Source organism: Lynx canadensis, chromosome C1 (assembly GCF_007474595.2).
Source record: "Lynx canadensis isolate LIC74 chromosome C1, mLynCan4.pri.v2, whole genome shotgun sequence".
NCBI lineage: Eukaryota > Metazoa > Chordata > Mammalia > Carnivora > Felidae > Lynx > Lynx canadensis.
Window position 1 is genome coordinate 61,946,940 of NC_044310.1, and position 24,725 is coordinate 61,971,664.

General features: G+C 37.7%; 1 protein-coding gene across 2 annotated transcripts in view; it reads right to left on the reverse strand.

The window, feature by feature from the left end:
- The window catches only part of ERICH3 (glutamate rich 3), a 106,430-nt gene that overhangs the window by 18,123 nt on the left and 63,582 nt on the right, over positions 1 to 24,725 (reverse strand). For both annotated transcript variants that reach the window (XM_030325147.1, XM_030325148.1), the window contains 4 exons: positions 23,981 to 24,167; positions 17,392 to 17,690; positions 12,211 to 12,447; positions 1,168 to 1,617 (listed from right to left, as the gene is read on the reverse strand). In XM_030325147.1, the coding sequence (XP_030181007.1) occupies positions 1,168 to 1,617; positions 12,211 to 12,447; positions 17,392 to 17,690; positions 23,981 to 24,167 (1,173 nt within the window). The remainder of the gene's footprint in view (positions 1 to 1,167; positions 1,618 to 12,210; positions 12,448 to 17,391; positions 17,691 to 23,980; positions 24,168 to 24,725) is intronic.

Here is a 24,725-nt window from a genome sequence, read left to right on the forward strand (position 1 = left end):
TTACAGCTTTTAAGGTCCTATAAACGTTAGAAACATTAAAAGTATTCATAAGTTTTAAGCAGATGAATTTTAGTAATACTAAAATATGAGCACAGATTTTATCTTGGAATTAAGAAGAATGCCCACTATGTTGGCAAAGGAGACAGATGAGAGGGAGCAGGGAACAGAGAGAATTACAGGCCACAGGATCTGTGTGAAAGCCAAATATCTGGCAGGTCCAGCTGTCCACAGGACACAACTTGGTCCCTTACCTGTCCTACTAAAGTTGAGAAAGACATCAAACTTTCCACATGTCTAACATCCTGGGACCTGATTACTGTGGGACACTCTCCACTCTTCCCGTGTCAGATGGAACTATGCTGCATACTCACTCAGGAACCCCTGGGTCAGGAAGTTACTCAGTTTCAGAGAAGAACTCAAAGTAAAGTCAGGGGTTTTCTATGAAATTTTCATATTTTTATCTAAATTTAAATTCCTATTGCACAGATACAATAGACAATCTTTAAAATATGGAACTACTGTGCTTGAATTCAAATCCTAGGAATGCTTCTTATTAGTTGCATAATCCTTGACAAGTTATTTAACCTCTCTGAGACATAATTTTGTCACCTATGAAAAAAGAGATGATGATAATAGAACCTAACTATGGGGATATTGGGCTATTACGGGGAGTAGATGAGTTAATATATGTGTTTACAACTGGCACATAAGAAGTACCTACCAATGTTAGCTGTGTGTGTGTGTGTGTGTATACGTATATGTGTGTGTGTGTGTATATATATATATATATATATAAATGCATATATAGCTAAGAACAAATAGTATTCCTAGTATTAAATAACCTCTAAAAAGCCACACATACCCTTGCCTTCAGACACATATTGTGTTTTATTTGATTCTTGAAAGAGAATTACCATAAGAAGGAATTTACAGAAAATAGGAAACAAGCTATATAAGGTTTATCAAGTAATTTTTAAAACGCAATAGAAGAAAAACAGCAAGCTGAGTGTACATGTATGATTATGTGATGAAGAGAGAAATAAGAAAATAATTGAATGACTCTGGCATTATCACAATAGTATTTCCCAAGCTTTGGCAGAGTGCAATGACCAAAATCAGCTTCCATGCATGGGAACAATGGCAGGTCAACTCAATGGCCATACTTACCACCTTTCTCCACCCTATAGGGACCTGCCTTTTTGTCCTTCACCTTAGCAGTGCTTCCTTCCCAAAGCTTACTTTTATCCTTTTCTTTTTCTTCCTTGGAAACATGTTCCCTGGACTTCTCAGATATGCCCTCTGCAATCACTTGGGTTCCTTTCTCCATTTCTTCTTCAAGAACATTCTCCAAGCATTCCTCTATTGGCAAAGGCTTGGTTTCTACATCTGCTGTCATTATTTCTTGGTCTTCAATTTCAACTTCTTGGGAATCCTCAATTGGAAGGCAGGATTTTCCTGCCTCATCATTTTCACTCGACTCCTGAAAAGATGAACTTCTGGAACTTTTGTTTGGACTGTTCTCAGTGTGGGCTTCCCTATCCCCCAGTGTGGATTCATCTTCACTGCAACTAGAGCATGGGTGACTTCTGGATGAGGACGATGAAGCAGGTTTTATATCTAAAAGAAAAAAAATTATGATATCATTGTTTTTCCATTAAGCAATTGGTTTAATTGTGGGAATTATGTTAGCAACAATCAAACTAAAATTTTTTAATATAAGTTAATAGACTTGATACCCTTTTCACATAGGTTGTGCATAATTATCAAGATAAAAATCTATGTAATCTGTGAGTCTCCAGAAGTTTTCAATAGGAAACCACATCTAACTGAAAACCAACTGTATTTATTTATTTATTTATTGAAAGCCATTTTTTTTTTTTAATTTTTTTTTCAACGTTTTTATTTATTTTTGGGACAGAGAGAGACAGAGCATGAACGGGGGAGGGGCAGAGAGAGAGGGAGACACAGAATCTGAAACAGGCTCCAGGCTCCGAGCCATCAGCCCAGACCCTGACGCGGGGCTCGAACTCACGGACCGCGAGATCGTGACCTGGCTGAAGTCGGACGCTTAACCGACTGCGCCACCCAGGCGCCCCTATTGAAAGCCATTTTATTGGAAAACATTTGTAAGTATCTATTTCATTGTAGAAATAACCGATTAATCTTTTATTTATTTAGTAAGAGCACTTATTTCATTATCATCCTTGGTAGCCACAGTATTCTCTGTGTGTAAAATTTAAATTTGTATCTACTGTAACATCCACCATATCCAGCTAGCAAGGTGTACTAGAAAGATCTATGTGTTTGCAAACTACCAAGACACTTTAAAAATATTTTGAGGTGATGCTTCTGTGTGTGTGTGTGTGTGTGTGTGTGTGTGTGTGTAGGAGGAGATGTCTGATCTCAGGTTCCCCCAAAAGCAGACCCTGAATTCAGGATTCATGAGCAAGTGATGTATTAAGGATATGCTCCAGGAGAAACTCTTACAGGAATATTAGAATTTTTCCTCCCTTAAGGAAGGAGTTGGGCTTTCATATTCTGCTCCAGTCAGACATGGCTACTGGCCACCCCAGGGGAAGGTAAACTCCCTGGCACTTTCAGGTGCTTTGCACCTGTGGGTGAAGCAGCTCCATGGCCCAGGGCTGTCCTCTAAAGAAGTATCCTCTGAAGAAGGTAGAGAGTGCAGGAGCTGGGAGACATGCACATGGAATCAGTAAAAGGGATTGTAGGAGACTTAGGCCGTAATGCTGATGTAATGCAACAGACACACAGTCTAGAAACTAACTGAAGCCCAAAATGTGCTTACTACCCAAAAGCACTTTCAAAAATCTCCAAGAAAGCAACATACACACTGAATCTCTGTAAGGAAGATGCACATCCTGAAAGTCATGGCATATGCTGTGGGCCAGAGAAAGACAAACTTGCTTTTGAGTTTTTAATCAACAGATCTGTGTTAACAATTGGTTTTTAGAGAATATATTTTCAAATGAAATATCCTACACTTAAAAGCTTCCTAGGTTTCTTGTTTTCTCTGTGTTCTCCTTACTCTTTTCTCTGTTTCTTTTATTTCTGCTTGGCAGCTACACAGATGGCTCTAGCAGCTGATGCAGACTTTAAGGGAAGAAATACCTGTCTTTACTCTTATCCTTCTCCTTCACACCCTCCAGCCCAAATGGCTCTCCGTGACAGGGCTTAGAATTTTAAGAATAGTCACAGAGACTTATCAGAGTTTCCACAAAGATTTGAGAGATGCTACACAGCGATAAAAAAACAAACTCTAAAAAGCCTTTAAGCAACACAACCCCTTAAGCACAATTCCATTTGTTCTTATCTCCCAACTACCTTGACAGGCACCAGTTGACCACTGTTTTCCAAGGAAACGCATACTTGAACCACTTTTTCTTTATCTCCATTTTATAAAATCTGGATATACCATCTCTCAGTAGGGAGCACAGCAGATCAAGGACAACTGTTCTCTATCTTATTTGTCCCAATTCAGACACTCTAGGGAGTATGATCTCCCTCTCTCTAAAGCATCTCATTTTTTTTTTAAAGGAAAAGAACTCCTATTTGCTAGTTGTTCAATCAGTAGCTTTCATTAACTGCACAATTAGCTAGAAGGCCATATTATACTTGTTCTGCACTTCCGAAAATATTTGTGTCTACCATCTTAATATTGATATAATGGCTCTGACTTTTGGCTCTGAGAGTTGTCCACATAATAAAAAAAAAAAAAAAATGAGCGTTCCTCTACTTTTCTTTAGTAGCTACCTTTCTTTAGCTTCTATTAATTGTGTTACTTTAATTCAAAAGGCTGGAACACACTCTGGCTCATTTTGAGCCGGTCCCGTAGAGAAGAGAGATCAGGAGAATGAATGACCTTCAAGAGGCAAGGGTACCTGACCTCCCATATAAACTCATTTCAGTTTTCCAATTTCTCTCTAACCTTGCCGTACAACTTAGTTTCTGTCTCATTCCTTTATCTCATTTTCATGCAGACACTGGGGCAAGACTTTGCCAAAAAAAAAAAAAAAAAAAAAAAAAAAAGCTCAAAATCTCAAAATGTTTTAGGGCCATGGACTGGGATTTTCAACACTAATTTTATTTATTGTCTTAGAAATGAGGCAAATTTTTATATAGAAATTTTTGCCTAAAAGAACTTTTTACATAAAAGAACTTTGAGGGAACATATGTAATTTTTTTTGTCATTAGTAGGGAAAAAATTAGCTTGAAGTCATGTTAGTAAGCAACTCTGCCTCCCACCCAATTCTATTTGTCTCTCTGGTGCTCCCTCCAGGTACTGATGCTGAAAGAATCTGCTCTTGGTGTTACGGTAAAGAAATGATCTGCACTCGTTGCCCAAATCTTTGGCCAAAGCCAGCATGTGTGGTATTCTGATTCCATATCATAAGCAGGACCTCTCACTTTCCACTCTGCCCATTCAGTCAGTCTCCACATCCTTCACTGTCTTCTCTTTTCATGTCATTGATAACTATTCCTTCTTCTGCATCACTACTACTTCACACAACATGAGACTGAGAGAAAATAACATGTCCTCCTGTAAGATAAACCTTGGTGTTTCAATCATGACTCAGCTACTTACTAGCTTTGACTTTGGCTATTCCACTTAACCTCTCTAGGCTTCTGTTTTCTTGCCTATAAAATGGGGCGAATTCTACTTATTTCTCTCAGTAAGTCATTGTAGAAATCACATGACACAAAATTAACATAATCAAATTGAATAATGATTTCTTTATGACTTTTAGTCTTTCCCCCTCTATGAAATCATCCATGTTAAGTATAGCTTAATACATTTCTGTCTTGTGATTTCACCCTGTGTTATATGAAGCATAGTAACTGCAGCTACCAATTGCTTAGAAAAAAAAAACACAATAAAACCTGATCATGGTTATGCACCTACTGTGTACCAAAAAATGAGGTAAATACTTAACAAACATCTCACTTAATCCCACGGAATAGCTATCTTCTTTTCTAGATCTAGAAAGTAAGGCCCAGAGAAGTTAAATAATACCCAATGTCCATTAGCTATAAAGTAGCAGGTTTTGCAAAACATTTTTTTTAATGACCCACTGTAGTAAAGCCAAGACCACTCTTCTTGCCAAAAGGCCTTCAAACAGACAGCATCCACTGTCATGGACCTACTATTGCTTCTCTTAACTAACTCTCTACTGTCAGCACCCTAGAACAACAAATAAAAAATAGATCTTTCCAAAACATCTGAACTCATGGAATTCAATCTGTCCTCCTTTTATATCTCTAGTGGTCATTCTCCATTTTGGCCACTGTATGTATATATATATATATATATATATATATATATACTGTATATATACTGTATATATACACACACATATATATACAGTAATCTCCCCTGTTTATACTGCCTGCCTAGCCAAGTCAATACACACATGAACAAGGGTGCCGACACTCACACATCCACAGTCAACACCAGTCTCACAAATTCATGAGGAGCTATGCTCTCCCCTCTCATAACTGAGGCGCTGAGTTGTTTACCTTTCTACCCACTTACATAGATTCATTCATTAAATGCATATGGAGCACCTCTTACTTTTTAATTTTTAATGTTTATTTATTTTTGAAAGAAAGACAGAAAGACAGAGTGTGACCGGGGAGAGGGACAGAGGGAGAGGCAGACACAGAATCGAAGCAGGCTCCAGGCTCTGAGCTGTCAGCACAGAGCCTGACATGGGGCTCAAACCCACAAACTGCGAGATCATGACCTGAGCCGAAGTCGGATGCTTAACTGACTGAGCCACCCAGGTGCCCCGAACATGGTTCTATTATAGTTTAAATTCACCATTTTCTCCATTAGTGTCCTGATTTTAACTACTTTGTTTTGGGTTTACTAGCATGAAACCCTATGGACACTTTAAGAAGTGCATAAACTCAAATACATAAATTCAGTTAATAATGTAGATCACCCCAGTAACATACCATGCATCCCAACCCAATGAACCCAATACTCTTTCGAACTCTAATACAAATTGCTTCTCTCTCCCATTCTTTAGTCTGAGGGTTCACAGAAAAATCTGCATAGGCACTGTTCCTACTGTCTTCAAATTGGCCACGACACATGAGTTTATACATCCTGCTCATACTAATAGTTCTATCTTGATTATACCCATGAGTTCATAAAACTGTTTATATTTTATATTAGATACTATGATTTAGTCAATAGTTTCATATACAATAATGCCTAACTAGGCAAGTGCTTTGTACTCATAAATATTATCGAATGAACGTATGCTTAAGAAAATAAAACTAGAAGTCATTAAATTCTAGCTATGAACACTAACTAGTTATTTGTCTTAAGGGAGACCACATGTCCTCACACTGATAAGTCATTACTCAATTCATCAATGAGACAAATATATGCATTACTTTGTAAGAATAAATATCTATAGGTAAATACAACTCTGTTAGGGGGAGAAGAAAAAATTAAAAAAAACTTAAAAGTTTCTCCATATGTACCTTTAATTGCACTTTTTAAAACACTGAAATGAATACTTAAAATACTAGGAATATAATCAAATCCTGTGTCACACTGTCCTGCCTAAGTCCTTTTATATTTATCATTAATCTACTCCATCAGCCATATATTCCACAAGACTTTACTGGGTGTCTTCATAATGTCTTTGTTGTGTACAAGGCAGATTCAAAACTGTAGAGAAATACCTCATAGGAAAGTATTTTATGTGGACTAAAAGATGAGTCTGCATTTAAATATTCACCTGAAAGCCATGCCTTCTTGCTTCAACAATCAAAAAGTGAATATGGATTGAGGAATTCTTGCCATTCAGAAAAACTAAAGTTTGACTAATCATGTAAAAAACCAACCAACCAACCAACCAACAAAAAACCCACACATACAGAGTCTGACCAGAAGGCCACCTCAATCTTCCCCTAATCTTCTCTGCTCCAAGGAGCAGTCAAGTTACACTGAAGTCCACAGAATGTGGTTTCACATCACTTATAATTCAACACGGAGGGAGGAGGCTTCCCTCATGCTCCTCTTCAATAGTCAGGCCAAGAAATGAAGAGTGAGATTGTTGAAGTCAGTAAGTCAAGTAAATAGAATATCTTTTGTGACTCAGGAATTTTAAAAGTCTATAAGGACTATTTCTTCAACAGACTGGAAAATAGCACAAGTGAAATATTATATTTCTTACTAGAAAAAGCATTTGTTTTAATTATTATATTCTATCTTTTGCAATTCTGGGAAGAGTTTTTCTCTCTCTTTCTCTCTTACTCTACTCTTAAGGAGCTATTTATTCTTTACCTCTTACTCATAAGCATTATCAACCAAACTGTCCATAAAAGCACAAAAGTGTATTGTCAGTGACATGACACTTTTCCCCTCAACCTTATAACATTCATCTATGACAATATATTTTCAACTAGTGAATTAGCGCCTAGGGTTGCCAACACAAATGCAGAGAAAAGGAAGGTGTCATTCTTTGTAAACGATGGAAAGTCTCACCCGTCATTCCTAAACCAGGGTGCTCTCCTAGTGGCTCTCGGTCCCTAGCGCTCATCACTCATGGGCTGCTCAGCAGAGAGCATTCATCAAGGCAGGCCCACGCAATTGTTAGCTGGCAGTTTAAATGGGACCGACTTGTCACTAGAGTGACAGCCTGGGCAATTGTTTGCCCTCTGGGAACAGGTGCAGGCAGGTTCAAATGAAACACATCCAAATACTAACAGCAAGATTCTTAATCATGTCAATAAAAAGGATGAACTGGTGTCTCAGATTCAGTGGTCACAATATGCCTCTTACACTTCTGAAGATGAAATGCTGTCTGGCTTTTTAATAGAGTGTTCCAAGGAATCTATTGTGTCATTATCATTTTTAAAGCATGCTACTTTGTTTGCTGGGTGAAACCTCTAATTTGGATACTCCACATGCTAAAAGGAATGTTTCTGAATAACACAAGGCCAGGTTATCAAAATCAAGGGAAGGGAAATAAAAGAGCCTGGAGGTAGAAGAAAGAAACAGTAATAAATGATGAGATTTTATTTCAGAATAATGGCAAAGTTTTATTGTAAATACCAAAAATGCAAAAGAGCTCTGAAAAAGGATAGCTTAATAATATCATTATTGAAACAACAAAATAAAATAGTTGGTGGGGGCGCCATGTGGGCTTAGTTGGTTAAACATCTGACTCTCGATTTCAACTCAGGTCATGATCTCACCGTCCTGAGTTCAAGCCCCACGTTGGGCTTTGCATTGGGTATGGAGCCTACTTAAGATTCTCTCTCTCTCTCTCCCTCTGCTCCTCCCCTGCTCTCTCTCTCTCTCTCTTTCTCTTTCTCTTAAAAAAAATAGTTGGCAAATTTAATTTTTGCCTTTTACATTTCCCAAACTTTGCGTGCTAGATTTTGTACGTTGTGGTAGCTTTTATTACATATCTCTTTATTATATATTCTACAACTAAATTGCAGCTAACTCTATACAATCTTTTTCAATAAAATTCTAATAATAACATACAGTGTAAATGTAACTAGATATCATGGCATCTTAGTATTCTTGGTGTTAAAACAATCAAGTATTCCTGGTGTTAAAACAATCAAGTAATTAGGGTGCCTGGGTGGCTCAGTCGGCTGAGCATCCGACTCTTGATCTTGCCTCAGGTCATTATTTCATGGTTCATGGGTTTGAGCCCCACATCAGGCTCTGTGCTGATGGTGTGAAGCTGCTTGAGCTTAGCTCTTCGCCCTCTCTCTCTGCCTTTCCCTCGCTTGTGCATGCTCTCTCTCTCTCTCGCTCGCTCTCTCTCTTTCTCAAAATAAATAAACTTAAAAAAAAAACAGTCAAGTAATTGCTTAATATTTACGAAATATCTTTTAAGAAATCACCTTTGTGAGGAATAACAAAGACAACATACAGTCCTAGCTTTCATAGTGTAAATAACTTTGTCAGTAACTTGTGTAATGAATTTGAAAGGTAAAATTTAACATATGAAACAATAAGAGAATAAAGAATTACTGAATGATAGAGTTTCATAATATAAAGAGATCAGTGAAGGGTGCCAAAGGAGGAGAGTGTGGGTGGAAGAGAAGGTAGCTAAGCTGGAACTGAATGAAAGGCCTGGAAGTGGACAGGGAGGCCCATCCAGGGAAGAGAAAGGTAAATTTGAGTAAAAGCAGAAAATGTCTGTTTTTATCTCCTCTGTTTAAAAACAAAACAAAAAACAGAAGCTAGAGAATAAGATGAACTCAAGATAAGTACCTCTAAAATGTATTGTCTTAAGGAAGCACAATCCTTTTATTAGGGGGATTTGCTTTACTTTTAGATAAATAGATATTTTCTCATTTGGAAAAATCATAGTTGTGTTGTTTCTCCAAAATGCAAGCTCTAAACTTAAGTAATGTTTATATCCTGGCTCTGTTACTTTCTGGCTATGTGAGTTACTTAATCCCACCATTTCCAAGTTTATTTGAAAAAATGGAGATAAAAAGAAAAAGTACCTTCCTTATAAGATTGTTTGAGGTAAATCAGATAATTCATATAAAATATTTGGTATAGTGCTTAGCACTGAGTTTTAATAAACAATAAATACCTTTGGAATACCTTTCCAAACATAGGTTCCAATTATTTATATGCAAGCAGTATTCAATGATAAAGCTTACCAATCTCTGCCTAATTATTCAATAATTACAGGTCTAAATGACTAAAGCTTTTCCTCCAGAAATATCCAGGTACTGCCTACACCCCTCTCTGTTTGAACATAAAAATTAATCTGTCATAGAAAAAATCCATTTGATCCCAAGAAAAAAAGATGATTAAGCAGCACAAAAATAATCCCAGATGCCCAACTATTGAAAGAATGTATTGAATCTTCATGAAATCAGCCCTTGATAATTCTCCACCATACTGAAGAAGTGAAAAATTGAGTCCTTTGTGTTTTGAACCAATTATATTTACATGCAAACACATTTTCAATTATTTTCCAGGTTCAAGTCATTTGTACAGCTTCTTTAAAATTTGACTCAGGTGACATCACTTTTTCATAGAATTCTTTAATTTTCCCTATATCAGATAGTAATGTAAACTTAAATTCGATGCTCACATTCAAATTGAGGGGGAAAAAAGCTTACATATTAAGCATGCCTGGAAACATAAAATATAAGTATTAAGAGAAATTATAGAAAAGGGCTAGTTTAAGACTTCACAAAAAATATTTCAATGCCAGACCATTAATCTTGAGTAGTTCTTTCAACTATAATGAAAGTGACAGCAAATCTTGTTTTCAAGTTTACTAATAGTGAACATCATTCTAAATTTTCACATCATGCTTCACTCTTTGCTTTGACTGTCAGGAAACTCAGGATTAAATTTTTAGTTCAAGCTTATTGATGGTCTCATGTATGGTTCCTAGTAAAATTATCTTCCCTTTTACTCTAAATTATTTCTGCATGTTATTGCCTTGTATATGTGTGCATGAAATTTTAGAATAGGTTTGCTTAAATTCTTTCTTGAAGAGAGTGAAACTATAAATATTTGCTCTTGTGATTACTTGATTACTGAATTTACTTTTATTTTATATTATCCTAATATATTTGCCGAATTCAAAATTTTGAGATTAAAAAAAAATATTTATTTACTTTTTGGAGAGTGTGAACGGGAGAGTGGCAGAGAGAAGGGGACAGAGAATCCAAAGTGGGCTCTGCACTGACAGGAAGACAGTAGCAGTTAGCCTGATGTGGGGCTCGAACTCACGAACCGGGACACAATGACCTGGGCTAAAGTCATACACTCGACCACCTGAGCCACCCAGGTGCCCCCAAAGTTTGAGATTTTATACAGAAAAATTGCTGAGAGCTGGAAAGAATGGTGAAAATAGACAGCAATTCAAAAAGTCATCATGGGGCACCTAAGTGGCTCAGTTGGTTGAGTGTATGACTTTGGCTCAGGTCACGATCTCACAGTTCCATGGGATTGAGCCCCTTATCAGGCTCTGCACTGACAGTGCAGAGCCTGCTTGGGATTCTCTCTCTCCTCTCTCTGCCCTTCCCCTGCTTGTATGTGCTCTCTCACTCTCTCTCAAAAACAAATAAATAAACTTTAAAAACAAATAAAAAAGTCATCATGATATAAACTTATTTTCTAGCCCAACACAAACTACAAAGACATACACATACTTAAATATGACAGTGTTATGGTTATAACTATTAATGTTCTGGATGTACCAGGAAAGATCTCTGATTAACTAAGAATCACATAGCCTCGGCCAAACCCTTATGGGACAAAGCAGGAAATCGGTTCCTTCTTTGACCAAACATTACTTCGGTAAATTGACATATTAAAAAAAGTCTTCAAATGTTTGAGATAAGCCTCAGATGATGGTTTCTTTGTCTACCTGAAAACCTCTCTGTATTTTTCCCATGAACACTCAGAATCATTTTAGGCTTAAGGACTATGAGGAGGTCTCCTTTGCCATGAGAGATGATCCTTACATGAAACTAAGACGTCAGCACCCTGTGTTCAGGTAAGTTAAGACAAAAAAGTGAACCTAAGGCAGGAGTTTTCAACTTTCCCTTTAACTGAAAAGAAGCTACTTTTCATTTTTCTAAGGCCACAAAATGGTGTGTGTATATGTGTAAGAGGGAATGCTTTGGGATTAAAAAAAAAAAAAAAAAAAAAAAGAAAAAGAAAAAAAAAAGGAGGGGCACCTGGGTGATTTAGTTGGTTAAGCATGACTCTTGATCTCTGCTCAGGTCATGATCTCAGTTTGTGAGTCCAAGCCCTGCTTGGGCTCTTTGCTGACAGTACAGAATCTGCTTGGAATTCTCTCTCTCTCTCTCTCTCTCTCTCTCTCTCTCTCTTTTCCCCTCCCCTACTCATTGTGTGTGTGTGTCTCTCTCTCTCAAAATAAATAAACATTAAAAAAAAGGAGCAACTTTCTAAGTAAACAGAAGACATGTCACAACAAGCTTTACCTGACCCCTATTAAAAAATCCCAGCAAACTAAGGAAAGAGAAGGGGTTAAGGACCCACCCTGTAAGTTGGGTATCTATGGAAGACTGATTGATCAGCATCCTCTGGTTAGGGAACCAGGCTCTAAAAGTTCCCTTAAAAGAGGGTCATCTCATCAAATATAAAGAAAAGAAAAGTAGTCAGCACCTTTGCCGAACACCACACATCACATGGTAAGTGGAACAACTTGCCTTGTTTCTCCTCCTCCAGCTCACTGTCAGAGCATCCGTCACCTTCATCTTTCACATTGTCATCAGCATCTGCCGCCTTCTGCCACGAGGTTTCACTCTCCTTTGCAGGGTCTAAATGATCTTTCTCATCATCTGAGGGTGACTTTGACATCCCATTCATTTGATCATCAGCCTGTCCTTCTTCATTAGCTTTCTCATCTTGTTTCTCCTCATCTGCTTCAAAATCTTCTTCATATTCTGAGAAAAAACATCTCCACTATGAGAATGAAAACAGAATCCCTGATACTTAAGCCATTTTACTTTAATGAGAACCTTGACTCCATGACTTTCTCTTCTCTGGGCCTTTCTTCACATCTTTTTCACACAATTAGTGAACATGGAAAACTAATAGCTAATGATCAAAGACTGCAATCAGTCACATATACAAGAGCACAAAAGAAATAAGGCTCCAAATGACAAGCCTGCAACCTAATGAAAGTTCATTTACAAATGTACATCATCATCTACAATAACCAAAATGGACAAGAGAAGAACTTGATAGAAAACAATAAATTAGAAATAAATTAAAAATGAAGAGAACAGGGTTATAATAATGAAAGTTAATTTGGAGACTCAGTGAGGTCATATTTCATATGAAGAATGTTCAAAATATTTGGATATCAAGTTAATGAATAGCGAAGTGGAAAAATTCAATTAATCAAGTCCAAAGGCCCTGAGAAGTAACACCATGAATAGCACATTCTTTGAGAACCAAATGGACATCAAGAAAAGGCATTATGAGGGATTCTATACCTAGACCAGAACCCAAATCATATGCATTATTCATCCTTACAGTCAATGAAATAATTACATTCCAAGGATAAAAAAATTCTTATAAAATAGAACATTCCTGTCACAGCCACTAATTTGCTTCATTCCCTACAGAGGTGCAACAAATCTGTAGCAGAAAAAGGAAATTGTCACATCAGATAAACTCCAGCTGTCCCTTGTGGTTATAATTTTTCACCTTTCATATTTAATTGTTCCCCTTTTTCCTCCACCAACAACTAAAAATCTTGAAGTGACAACATGCCAAGGATGGAGAGCAAAAGGATTTCATGCAGAACCAATTAAGCACATAAACAATTATCTTTAAAATAAAAATTACAGGGAAAATAAAGCTTTCCTCATTTTGTGTGTTTTAGTTATTAGATATTCTGGCTTCCTTTCCAGTGGTGGGGGCCTCTCAGGTAATTACTTGAGAGCTACCCTGCTGCAATGAAAGAAACTTAATTTAGAAATGCATGCCCTGTGCATATGAAGAAAGCTCTGTTAATGCAGAGATTGTATGAGGGAGATGTAAGGGGAAAAGTGAAATCAGAAACTGTAACGAAGAAAGGCAAACAAAGAGAATTCATCACAAGAATGTTTTCATGAAAGAGATTTAATATGGGGAACACGAAATGCAAATTATTATCAGCAAAACAAAATTATAAATGAACAAGAAGATGAAAAATTTGGTTTATATTGCATGAAACAAATAGGAAATACTAATAAAAACAAATATTTGGATCCAAATATTTCAGACCAAATAATAGAATAGTTCCTCACTTCGCCTAGTTAGCTATCAATCAATAAGCCTTTATTGAGAATCTTTAATGTGCAAGAAGACAAAATAGCAAAATAAGAGACACTACAATAACACAACCCCTGCCATCAAGGAATCTCCAATTTTTGTTGAGGAAATAAGACTCAGGTACAGAAGAGATAACTGTACTCGTAGTAGTTTTTATACATGGTTCTCAGTAGTGTTAGTTTCAACACTACTGGGTTTGATTGCCTATGGATTTTTATATAGGACTCATGATTAATTATACGAAATAATGTCAAATGAGTGGAATGGAATTTAAAAAAAAAAGGGCAGAAAGTCATCTGGAGATCTTGGAAACTTCGTACAAAAAAGAATTCAAATTAGCTACAGAACTTGCATGTGCATGCATACACCCCCCGCCCACCCCCCCCCCCCCCCACACACACACAAGGAAACACAGGAATCTGTCACTTTACAGATATTTCTTCCTGGTCACAGGATAAGCAGGGGGCCCAACAGAACATGAGTGAATTGCTATAATTCCATCAATAGTATTACATAATGGTGACATATGAGGGTTTTAGAAGCAGGCTGTCAGGTGCTGAAGTCCAAGTTAAAACAGTCGCTAGCTGTGTGACCTTAGGCAATTTGCTTAATATTTTTAAGCTTCAGTTTCTTCATCTGTGATGGTAGCTCCTGCCTCACAAAGCTATGGTCAGTATTAAAGCAATAATCCCTGGAACATGCTTAGTACAGTGTCATGGACAATATGTGTCTAGTGATTACTAGGGATTAGTAGTAATAGTGATTGTGATTGGAAGTGGAAAGAGTTGGTTGTAGACGAGGAGAAATACACTTTAATGGAGGCACCTGACTAAAATTGCAGAAGTACTAGGGCCCACAATTAGGACACAATTACTGTTATATTACTGAAGCAGAGAATAAAATTAAAGGAACATGTAGTGAACCATAAAAATAGTCCCTACATCCTATTTTACAGGACCTTCTGTGTTTCTCTCAAAGTATGGGCTTCAAGGCTGTCCTGGCTTAGCCCTACCCATTACTGCCTTCACATCTAAATAAATATCATCCCTCCATTAACCACACATGCTCAATTAGCATGGCAGCTCAAAGCCATATACTTTGTGTTAGCTACTCATGTTCTCAATATGAATAAACTGGTGGCATGCTTTCTGGATTCCTTTTCATATTTCTTCTGTTTCTCCCATTTCATCTTCCTTCTTTCAGAGAATTTAATTAGCTTGTTGTTTACCATCCTCACTAATGAGGAAGTGAGTCGACATAAGGTTGACATCAATCCAGCTGCAACTCTCTCGCGCTGACCTCCACTCAAGTTTCCTGCTGCTCTTACCATCAGTGGATGCTCTGCAGAGAGCAAAAGCCTTGTTGCTACTATTTTTTCTTCTTCTTTTTTTAAAGAACAAGTCCATTAACTAGCTAACACAGAAGAAGACCTTAGGAAAAGCTATAGGCATAAAGTACACTACTCATAACACTCGCCATGTTGGTTTAAGGAAAAAAAATGAAGAAAATGAAAAGCCTCTCCTGAACATAGCTTTAATAAAACTACATGTCTTGAAAGTTAAAACACATAAAAACACAACCCATTTGTTAATCTGTCCACTATTGCTGTTGCCGTAGATCATTTTAAATTCTCAAAGATAATAAAGACTAGAAGGGATCACAGAGATAAACTGAGTCAAAGTGTTATAAGTGAAATCCATTTTAAGATGATCATGTTATTTCAGTAATGAACAAAGTGCAGTGTTATAATAGCTCTGTAATTATTCTCTGGGATTTCTGAACCCTTGAGCAAGATGAGATGAGAAGGAAGTACCTGGAATCTGCCCCTTGCCTGATGCCAGTTCTTCCACAAGTCACCCCAGCCCACAGCTCTGCTCCCCTAATCCTGCTCTGTCTCCTTGCTGTAGGAGGGACACCCAGGCAGCTCTCTCTTTCTCTTTGACATATCACCCACAACCAGGCAACATCTAAAATAGCTTTTACAGAATAGGAGGTTGTACAGTGTGGGAAGTCTGGGTTTTTGAATTAGACAGGCCTGGCTACTGGAGTATGGCAGAGTATGTGGCCCAAAAATAGCCACTTTGGTATAAGATTATTTTGAGCTTAAAGCAACTAATAGTAGATATACGGCGAGCTCTCTGCCCTCTCCCTAAAAGCACAGCATACATTTTTGAAGGTGTCTCCCCTCCTCTCTCTACCAAGATGGACACAAGTTAATCATAGGAGACAACTTTAGACCCTTATCAGCCCAGACAAAACACCAAAGGAATCAGCATAATAAACCTCACTGAAACGAGCCCTTATATCATTAGTTTTGCTACATATTTGCCTTCCCACAATTTGCTGCCCCAGAAGCTTAGTCCTTTCCCTTTTTCCTGTCACTTCTCTAAAAATGATTGTTCTTTTGTAAGATGCCACATAAGCCCAAGTTCTAACCACCCCTTTGAGTTACTCAGCTGAGTGCTCCTGCGTGTATGTGTGATGCACATGCTAATAAATTTGTTTTTCCCATTTTAACCTCTTTTGTCAGTCTAATTAATTTATAAGGACCCAGCCAATGAACCTAAATGGGCCCAGGAAAAAGTTTCCTCTCCTACACTATGAATCTTAGTTCTGCTGCTTTCTGTCTGTATTCCTTAGCCTCAGTTTCCTGTCCTGTAAAATGGAGGGAATAATAATATCTATCACAATGAGTGGTGAAGATAAAATGAAATAGTGTGTGAAAAGCTCCTGACCTGGTGCTCAGTGCCTGGCACTTCAATTATTGTTATTATCACTACTATACATATGAGTGAGTGTGTGTGTGTGTGTGTGTGTGTGTGTGTGTGGAAAGAAAGAGAAAGGAAGGAAGGGAGGGAGGACGGAAGAAAGGAAGGAAAGGAAGAAGGAAGGGAGGAGGAAGAAGAAGAGTGCAGGAGAGGAGAGAAGAAAAGGGGAGAATAACAAGGCAGACAGATAGGCTCTAGGACCCCAAGCCTATGTCAACTGTTTTTAGTTATGGAATACTCTTATTGCTACATAAGCATCGATTTCACCAAAGCAAGTACATGGAAATACTAAAAAAAAAAAAAAAAAAAAAAAAAAAAGGTAAAATTCTATTTGGTCAACCTGGTCTCTCTCTGTAGAAGTGAACAGACCTTCTGGTTCACACAGACATAAACTCCCCTTCCTCTCCTGCCCCTATGAGCATCTTCACCTCTCCAGAGTTAGCTGCCTATGGACTATAACTGAGTAACATTTAATAAATATTGTTGCAAATTTTGATAATGGGTTTTTATTTTTATTTATTTATTTATTTATTTTGAAAGTGCGATTGTGTGGGGGAGGGGTAGAGAGAGGGAAAGAGAGAGAGAATTCCAAACAGGCTCTGCTCTGTTAGCTCAGAGCCCGACATGGGGCTTGAATGCACAACCACGAGATCATAACCCCGGGATCATGAACTGAGCCCATATCAAGAGGCAAACACTTAACCAACTGAGCCACCCAGGAGCCCCTGATAATGGCATTTTAAAGACGTAAGCAAAACAACAATAGCAACAACAAAAGAACTCCATGTTATCCATTACCATATTTAAATACATTTTCCTGGTCATCTTCACAAACATCTTGTCCTGGATTTACTTTACGTTCCATTTCTTCCACAGCTGTTCTCACTTCTCCATTCCTTGTTTTTTCTTGAGCTGAAAAAATGACTGAAGGGGAAGTTTTGCTCCCCGCCATCTCATACCTTCTTGGTATCATGTACCCTCTATCCTTCCTCAGTTTCCCCTCACCCTTCTTTAGTTCTTCTCTTTTCTCAATATTCTTTTCTTTCCTAGGTTTTGGTGAAGTTGGATTTTTGTCAAGGCCCATTGCAATAATGCACCTGTGAAAAATATAAACACAAGGTGATGCTTAACCTGTATTTATACCACAGTGGAACCTCAGAGCTTTTTAAATCACTTATTTCTTACTCCAGTAAAAAATGTTATAAGAAATATTTTTATTATAGTACACATAGTTAATTCGAATAAACTCTTTTCTCCTTATTAATACTAAAATCTTGTAAGTGAACACAGTTATTAACAATTTTACCCACAGTAATAAACAAGAAAACAACAACTAAGAACGGTAGTTTCAAACTAAAACTTGTGACTTCAAGCATATTTTTGGCTTTATAATGGAGTCCAGTAAGCATATCATTCAAGTCCTTAAATGAGAATTATGTGTGAAAAGAACATTCAGGTTTATAAACATATGGAAGCTGAGATAAAAATAATCGGAAGAAGAAAGATGCCAGTCTTTGATAATTTGTTATTCCAACAACACAGCAACAAAAGACCTACATACAAGGTTGACTCTCAATAAATATGATTGATTTTTTAAGAAACATATACAGTCAAATGTTGTTGTGCCCTTTAAGTAAACACCTCGGGAGCCTGCATGCTTATTTTAATAGAACTGTCATCATTGTTTTTAGAATGGCCTTTTGAAGCCTGTACAACAATCTTTTTTTGACTTTTCCCTGCAATAAGCTTTTTTTCTTTGGAGATGGCAATAATTTGTAGAGGTCATAAAGTCATTCCAAGTCGAATCTGGTGAAATAAACATATGATCTGAATGTACTGAGACATTAAAAAATATTTTAAAAATCAGTTATAACAAAAGTAACATGAATAAAACCTTCTATAGCTTTTTTCCTATCTCTGAAGTTAATATTGAAATAAGAATTCCAGCCATGACAATAATACAGACATTAATAAAAATATGATTGTGATAATAATAAGATTATTGAGCATTTCTTCTGTGCCAACCTCTTTGCTGGGCACCATATACACATTTTCTTGCAGGGTTCATTACCCTGCCCAGAACAATAAATTAAGAACCAACATCACAACCTTACAAATGAGGAAACTGAGGCTGACAGTTGCCCAAGCTCACCCAGCAGGTTAGTGATGGAGGCAGATTCTGGCTCAGGACTGCTAGACTCCATCACCTCCCAATGAGGTACACAGATATTGTTAGGTTACAGCCCCCTCAGATGAACAGCCACATGGACAGATGATACACTGCTGGGCTGCCCACTGGAGAAAGTGCTCACACTCTTCCCCAGAAACTAGCACAAATTGGAGCAGTTTTCACCAAGGCTTAGAGACAATCTGTGACCTGAAAAAGGTGCCTGGCAGTTGTCAGTCTCCACCATCCTTCTCCTCTAGCACCAGTTGTGTCCCTTTCCCTACAGGTTACATGACTTAGCGGGAAACTGAGTCAATATAGTGCATAGGTGAAAACAGATCCGAATGCAGTCAAGACGTGTCAGTCCAGGAGGAACAGAAATAATAAGTAAAATTTGAATCAAGGTGAATCAGATCCAATGGAGAGTTCTTGAACTAAAGATTTCACTGAATTTCAGCCATTCCCACTCTAGAAATAGCAAAGGAATCAATTCGCCCAGCTTATGAGAATTTAGTTGTATCACTTATCTTTTCAATATCTCCCCACAAAATAAAACTAAAAGGATTTGCACTCAAAGTAACTATCAGGCTGCAAAAAATGAGATAATAAGAATACACTTACCTCCCCCATATTAAGCATGATAAATTCTTGACTGTAATGATGATGTACTTAGCACACCACTTTCCTTGGAATAAAGGTGTCATGAATCTTCACAGAATATGATTACTAGCACTGCCTTCTGTTCAAGCTGTTCTTCCCTTATCAATGGCAACACCAAATCCATCGATTTGGGGCTTCTGATATGCTGTTACTTTTAGTTTATGTTGTGGTTGTGTGGAGGCTTTGATGCCTCCCTACTGCACGCACAGACTTTTTATTGCCCATCTGCTTGAGGGAATTGGACGAACAAAGTGAGCAACATCTGTGCTCTCCTCGTCACTGACTACCTATTTGACTTCTGAGTATAATTTGAGGTGTTGATTTTGATTACTAAAGCTCAGAGCTGTCTGCGTTCCACTTGGCTAGGCAATTCTTCCTCCTGGTGTTCCACTCTAGCGACTGGAAATAACTACCTTGTCTTTTCAGTTTCCATGACTGAGGGATGGGTGCACCTGTGGAATCTCCACACCTGTTGGTGACCGCTGCTGAGCCTTTCTTGTTTTCTGAGGACCTCAAACAGGTAATTCCTAGTCATGTTCAGAAACAGAACTCCCAATATTTTAAAACAAAACAAAACAAAAAAAAAAAAGAAAAGAAACAGAACTCCCTCTTGTTGTATCAAATACTTCCCTCCTCATAGCAAAAGTTCCAGAGTCTGTATTTTTTTTAAATGTTTATTTATTTCCAAAGGAGAGAGAGACAGAGTGTGAGTGGAGGAGGGGCAGAGAGAGAGAGAGAGAGAGACAGAATCTGAAGCAGACTCCAGGCTCTGAGCTGTCACCACAGAGCCCAACGCAGGGCTCGAACTCACAAACTGTGAGATCATGACCTAAGCCGAAGTCGGACGCTCAACCGACTGAGCCACCCAGGAGCCCCTGGAATCTGTATTTTAAAAATGAGTTAAAATTAATTTAATTTTTAACAAATTAGAGGAATTAATGTACACCCCTTAAAATGGCTAAAAGCGGGGCACCTGGGTGGCTCAGTCGGTTAAGCACCTGGCTCTTGATTTCGTTTCAGGTCATGATCTCACAGTTTGTGAGTTCAAGCCCTGCCTCGGGCTCTGTGCTGACAAGCATGGAGCCTGCTTGAGATTCTCTCTCTCCCTGTCTCTGCCCCTCCCTGCTTGCACTCTATCACAAAAATAAATAAACATTAAAAAAAATAAAATAAAATAACTAAAAGTGTTATTGTAGATATGATCCTGCCAAAAAGTTATATAATATTACAAGTGAGTTTATATATATGTATATATATAATAAGTAATATAATATGTAATATAAAAGTAATAATATATATTATAAGTGACTATATTAAATTATGTTATATTATATTATATTATATTATATTATATTATATTATATTATATGAGGGGTGGTTCTCCACTGGAGAACATTCACTGGAGCTGTGCAGTGTAGGTGCTTCCGGAATAATCAGAGTAGTCTCATGTGGGGCAGACCCAAACAGGCAAAGCTCTAGCATATATCCCTGCCCCATTTAAAACATTCTGCCTTGACTTCTATTTGGTCTGCAGCAGGGAGGCATGAAATGACACCACACTTTTCTACTTTGGCCATGCACACATTTCGTTTGGAGAAATGATGAAGCCAACAAAACACTGAAAACCAGTGTCCTTAAAAACTATGCATTTTAGTTAAGGATAACAGGTCTTATTCTTTAATACCACAACCATTGTTTTATTATTATTTGAAAAGGTCAAAGAAGCTACAGAGAATCAAATGAAATCATATAAAAATTGTACAGAGACTATTAAGTGTTAAATAGGAAAGTAGAGGTCATCAATCAGATTTCGGTACTGATTATTAAACCTCCATAGAAGGTGTTTACAACCAAACATTTACAGCTTGGATTTATATAGTAACTCTCAAAGAATGCAGTGTGTTTGTGCTTGGAGGATTGTATGTAAGCTCGTTAGTTTTCCTAGGAGTTAAACAGAAATTTGCTACGTGACTTGCCCAACAAATAGGGAGAAAGCGTGTTTGTGCTGGAACAGGAAAGCAGCCTCAGGTGGGTCCCAAGTACTCCTGGGCACTCCTACTATATTGCTGTAGACCATTCACTCTGCCATTTGCTGGATGACTCCTCCACACCTTTTCTCTCACCGAAAACCTCCAATTCCCTCTCCCTTAAGCCTTAACCTAAGCTGTTAAATTATTATTTGGCTGAAAAAAATAGAAACAATCAGCAGAGAACTTCCAGTTGGTCCCAACACATGCATCAACTTACCTCTCTCTCTACCCTATATGCCATCTCTCCTACAGTTACTCTAGAAGAATGATTCTCCTCCTCTAAGGCTAACGTCTTAATTTGAGCCCTAGATTCCATCTCCTCTCGTCCACTCAAGCCCTTGCTCCAGCAATTTCTCCCTCCATGTCATGCTTGATCAAATTCTTTTTTGTTTTTGATTTTTGATATCTCTCTCTAGTGTATCAATTCTATCTATCACATATAACATATTACTATATCTCCCACCTTAAAAACTAAAAAGCCCCCTTTGGCCCTTACATCTTCCTTCCTGGCTGTCACCCAATTGACATCTTTTATAGCAAAATTCTTTAAAAAGAGTAATCTGTATTCTCTGGCTTTACCTCTACTCCAATTATTTGTTAAACCCACTCCAATCAAGTTTGCATTCCTATTACTTCACTACAATAATTTGTGTCAAGGTCACCAATAACCACCACATTACCAAATCATACTCAATCCTCAGACTTCATTTTACTCCACATATACACACATTTGACCTAGTTGATTATGCTGTTCTCTGTTCATTTCCAGGACACCATGTTCTCGGCGTTCTCTTTGTAATCCCTTGCCTTCCTTCTTAGGCCTTTTTCCAGTTCCTCTTTATCTCCTTCATCTTTAAACTGGAGTGACCTGGACACCAGACATCTCTATCTGCATTCAATTCTTAATCAATCCCATCCCGTCTTGTGAGTTTAAATGCCATCTACATGCAAACCATTCTCAAATTTATATCTCCAGCCTGGACCTCTCACCGGACCCCAGATTCACATATTCAAACACTTAATTAACATCTCTGCTTGCATACTCATAGATGTCTTACATTTAATGTGCCCCAAATCAATATCCCTTCATTTCACTCCCAAACCTGCTTCTTTCACAGTCTTCTCCATCTTAGTACATGTTAACTGGACATTTTTGCAGTTGTTCAGAACAAAAGCTTTTCAATCACCTTTAACTCTGCTTTTTATCTCATGCCTTGCATCCAATCCATCAATAAATCCTGTGGACTCTACTTTCAAAATATATCTAGAACCCAATCACTTCTAACTCTACCATTCTCTCTCCTCTGGATTAAATTAGTTTCCACTCTTCCCTTGCCCCCACCCCCTTGTTTATTTTTCCCATAGGAGCTACAGTCAAATCAAGACAGGTCATTGCTCAAAACCTACCTTAGAAGCTTTGCATCTCGCTTAGAAAAAGTCAAAATCCTTGCAATCACTTTAGGATGTTCCATGTCTTGGCCCTACTGTCCCTCTAATCTCGCCTTCTATTATTGTCCTATCCCTTACTTTTGCTCTGGCTACGCTAGCTTAAGCACACCAAGCATGCTCCTGTCTCATGCTCTTTGTATATTCTTTTCTTCTACTTCAAAAACTTTTTAGAGGGAATATTTAGGGAAAAACTATTTAGAAAACTATTTTTTTCTGATTTCTGCTCAAAAGACATCAAAGAGGCCTTTCCTGATCATCCTAGATAAAATAGTACCACCTTCTGCCCCTTGTTCCCCTTAACTCCACGTATCTCACTTCCCTGCTTTGTGTTCATCACTCTTAATGCCATCTGGCACCTATTAATTGGTTTACTTGCTATTTGCTTTCCCCCATTAGAATGGGCTCTATGAGAGCAGGAACTTTGGTTGGTTCACTCCTATTTTCTAGCTTGGCATACATTAATTCTCCATGAGTACATTCAGAAAAAAATTAAAGAAAGCCCACACGTAAGTGTCCTAATTTCAAACAGAATGTCCAATATGAAAGCTGGTAAACAACAGTCAAAATTGACCTTTTATCATGCCTGAAATAAAAACCAGGCATTTCATTATGTCTGAGATTAAAACCAGGGGCATGAGAATGATAACTGGGCCACACCATAATGAAGCACACCTCTGGTATGACCTGTAATACCCAACCATACAAGACACATGCAGGACACATGCTCGGGAATTCCCCAAACCAGTTCCTAAGAAGACTGAGAATAAAACACCCTTTCTCCTTCACTTCAGAAACAGAATTTAAAGCAGTATGAGAAGGGGAGAGACAGACAGACAGACAGACTTTGAAACACCACCAGCTTTTACCCCCATTATATAATGCATCTGGAAATCTAATTCTTATTTTATAATTTCAAGTACAACACACCCGGTTATAGTAAGCAATCTTTAACTTAGACATTTTAGGCTCATCTACACTGATATCTTTGTTAACAGATTGTGCTGAGAAATGCATCAGTAGAAGCATGAAAAGAAAAATGTAGCAAGACTTGCCCTCTACCAGAGGACATTTGTTTCCATACTTGTAGCAAGGAGATGATCTCTCCACGCACACAAACCCAAAGTAGCCTCGTTTGCCTCCAAGTCTGGAACCTTTCCGATGCTTATATTCACAGCAGGAGCTCAACCTGTTCACTTGCATCCCATTCAGGAAAAAGGTGAGACTGAAGGGGAAACCATGGTGCCTTTTGGAAATAAACTGAAAGGTCTCTGGAATTAAAAAAGTAAATACATCAGTGAAAGCAACCGACTTTGGACTAATATGTTCAAAATCACAGTTTTCTATTAGATAAGTACAATAGTACGCTCTAGATCACCTTTTTAACTTGAGGACAATTTTTAATCATAAGAACACCTTCTATTACTTGTATTTACAATAAATACTCCAAGGCATTATAAAAGTCTGATTTGTAATAAAATAATAACATTATATGAGCTCTTACTATGGCCGGGCATTCTGCCTGATGATCTTAGGTGTGTTATTTCTCAACAACCACATGAAATGAGAACGTTATTATCACTAGTTATATGCAGAAATTAAAGTTTAGGAGGACTCAGTAATTTATCCAAGATCATACAGTAAGTAGGACAGTTAGTATTTGAGTCCAAATATCTCTCTTGAGTCCATCTTGCTATGTTAGCTACTGTTAAAGTATATGACAAAAGGTTACTGTGAGCTCAGTAATGCTTTTAAATAAATTTGTATTTTTAGCTGTGACTTGAAACAGCCTAATACGTGTGGAGGAGGGGGAGTTATTCCATCTCTAA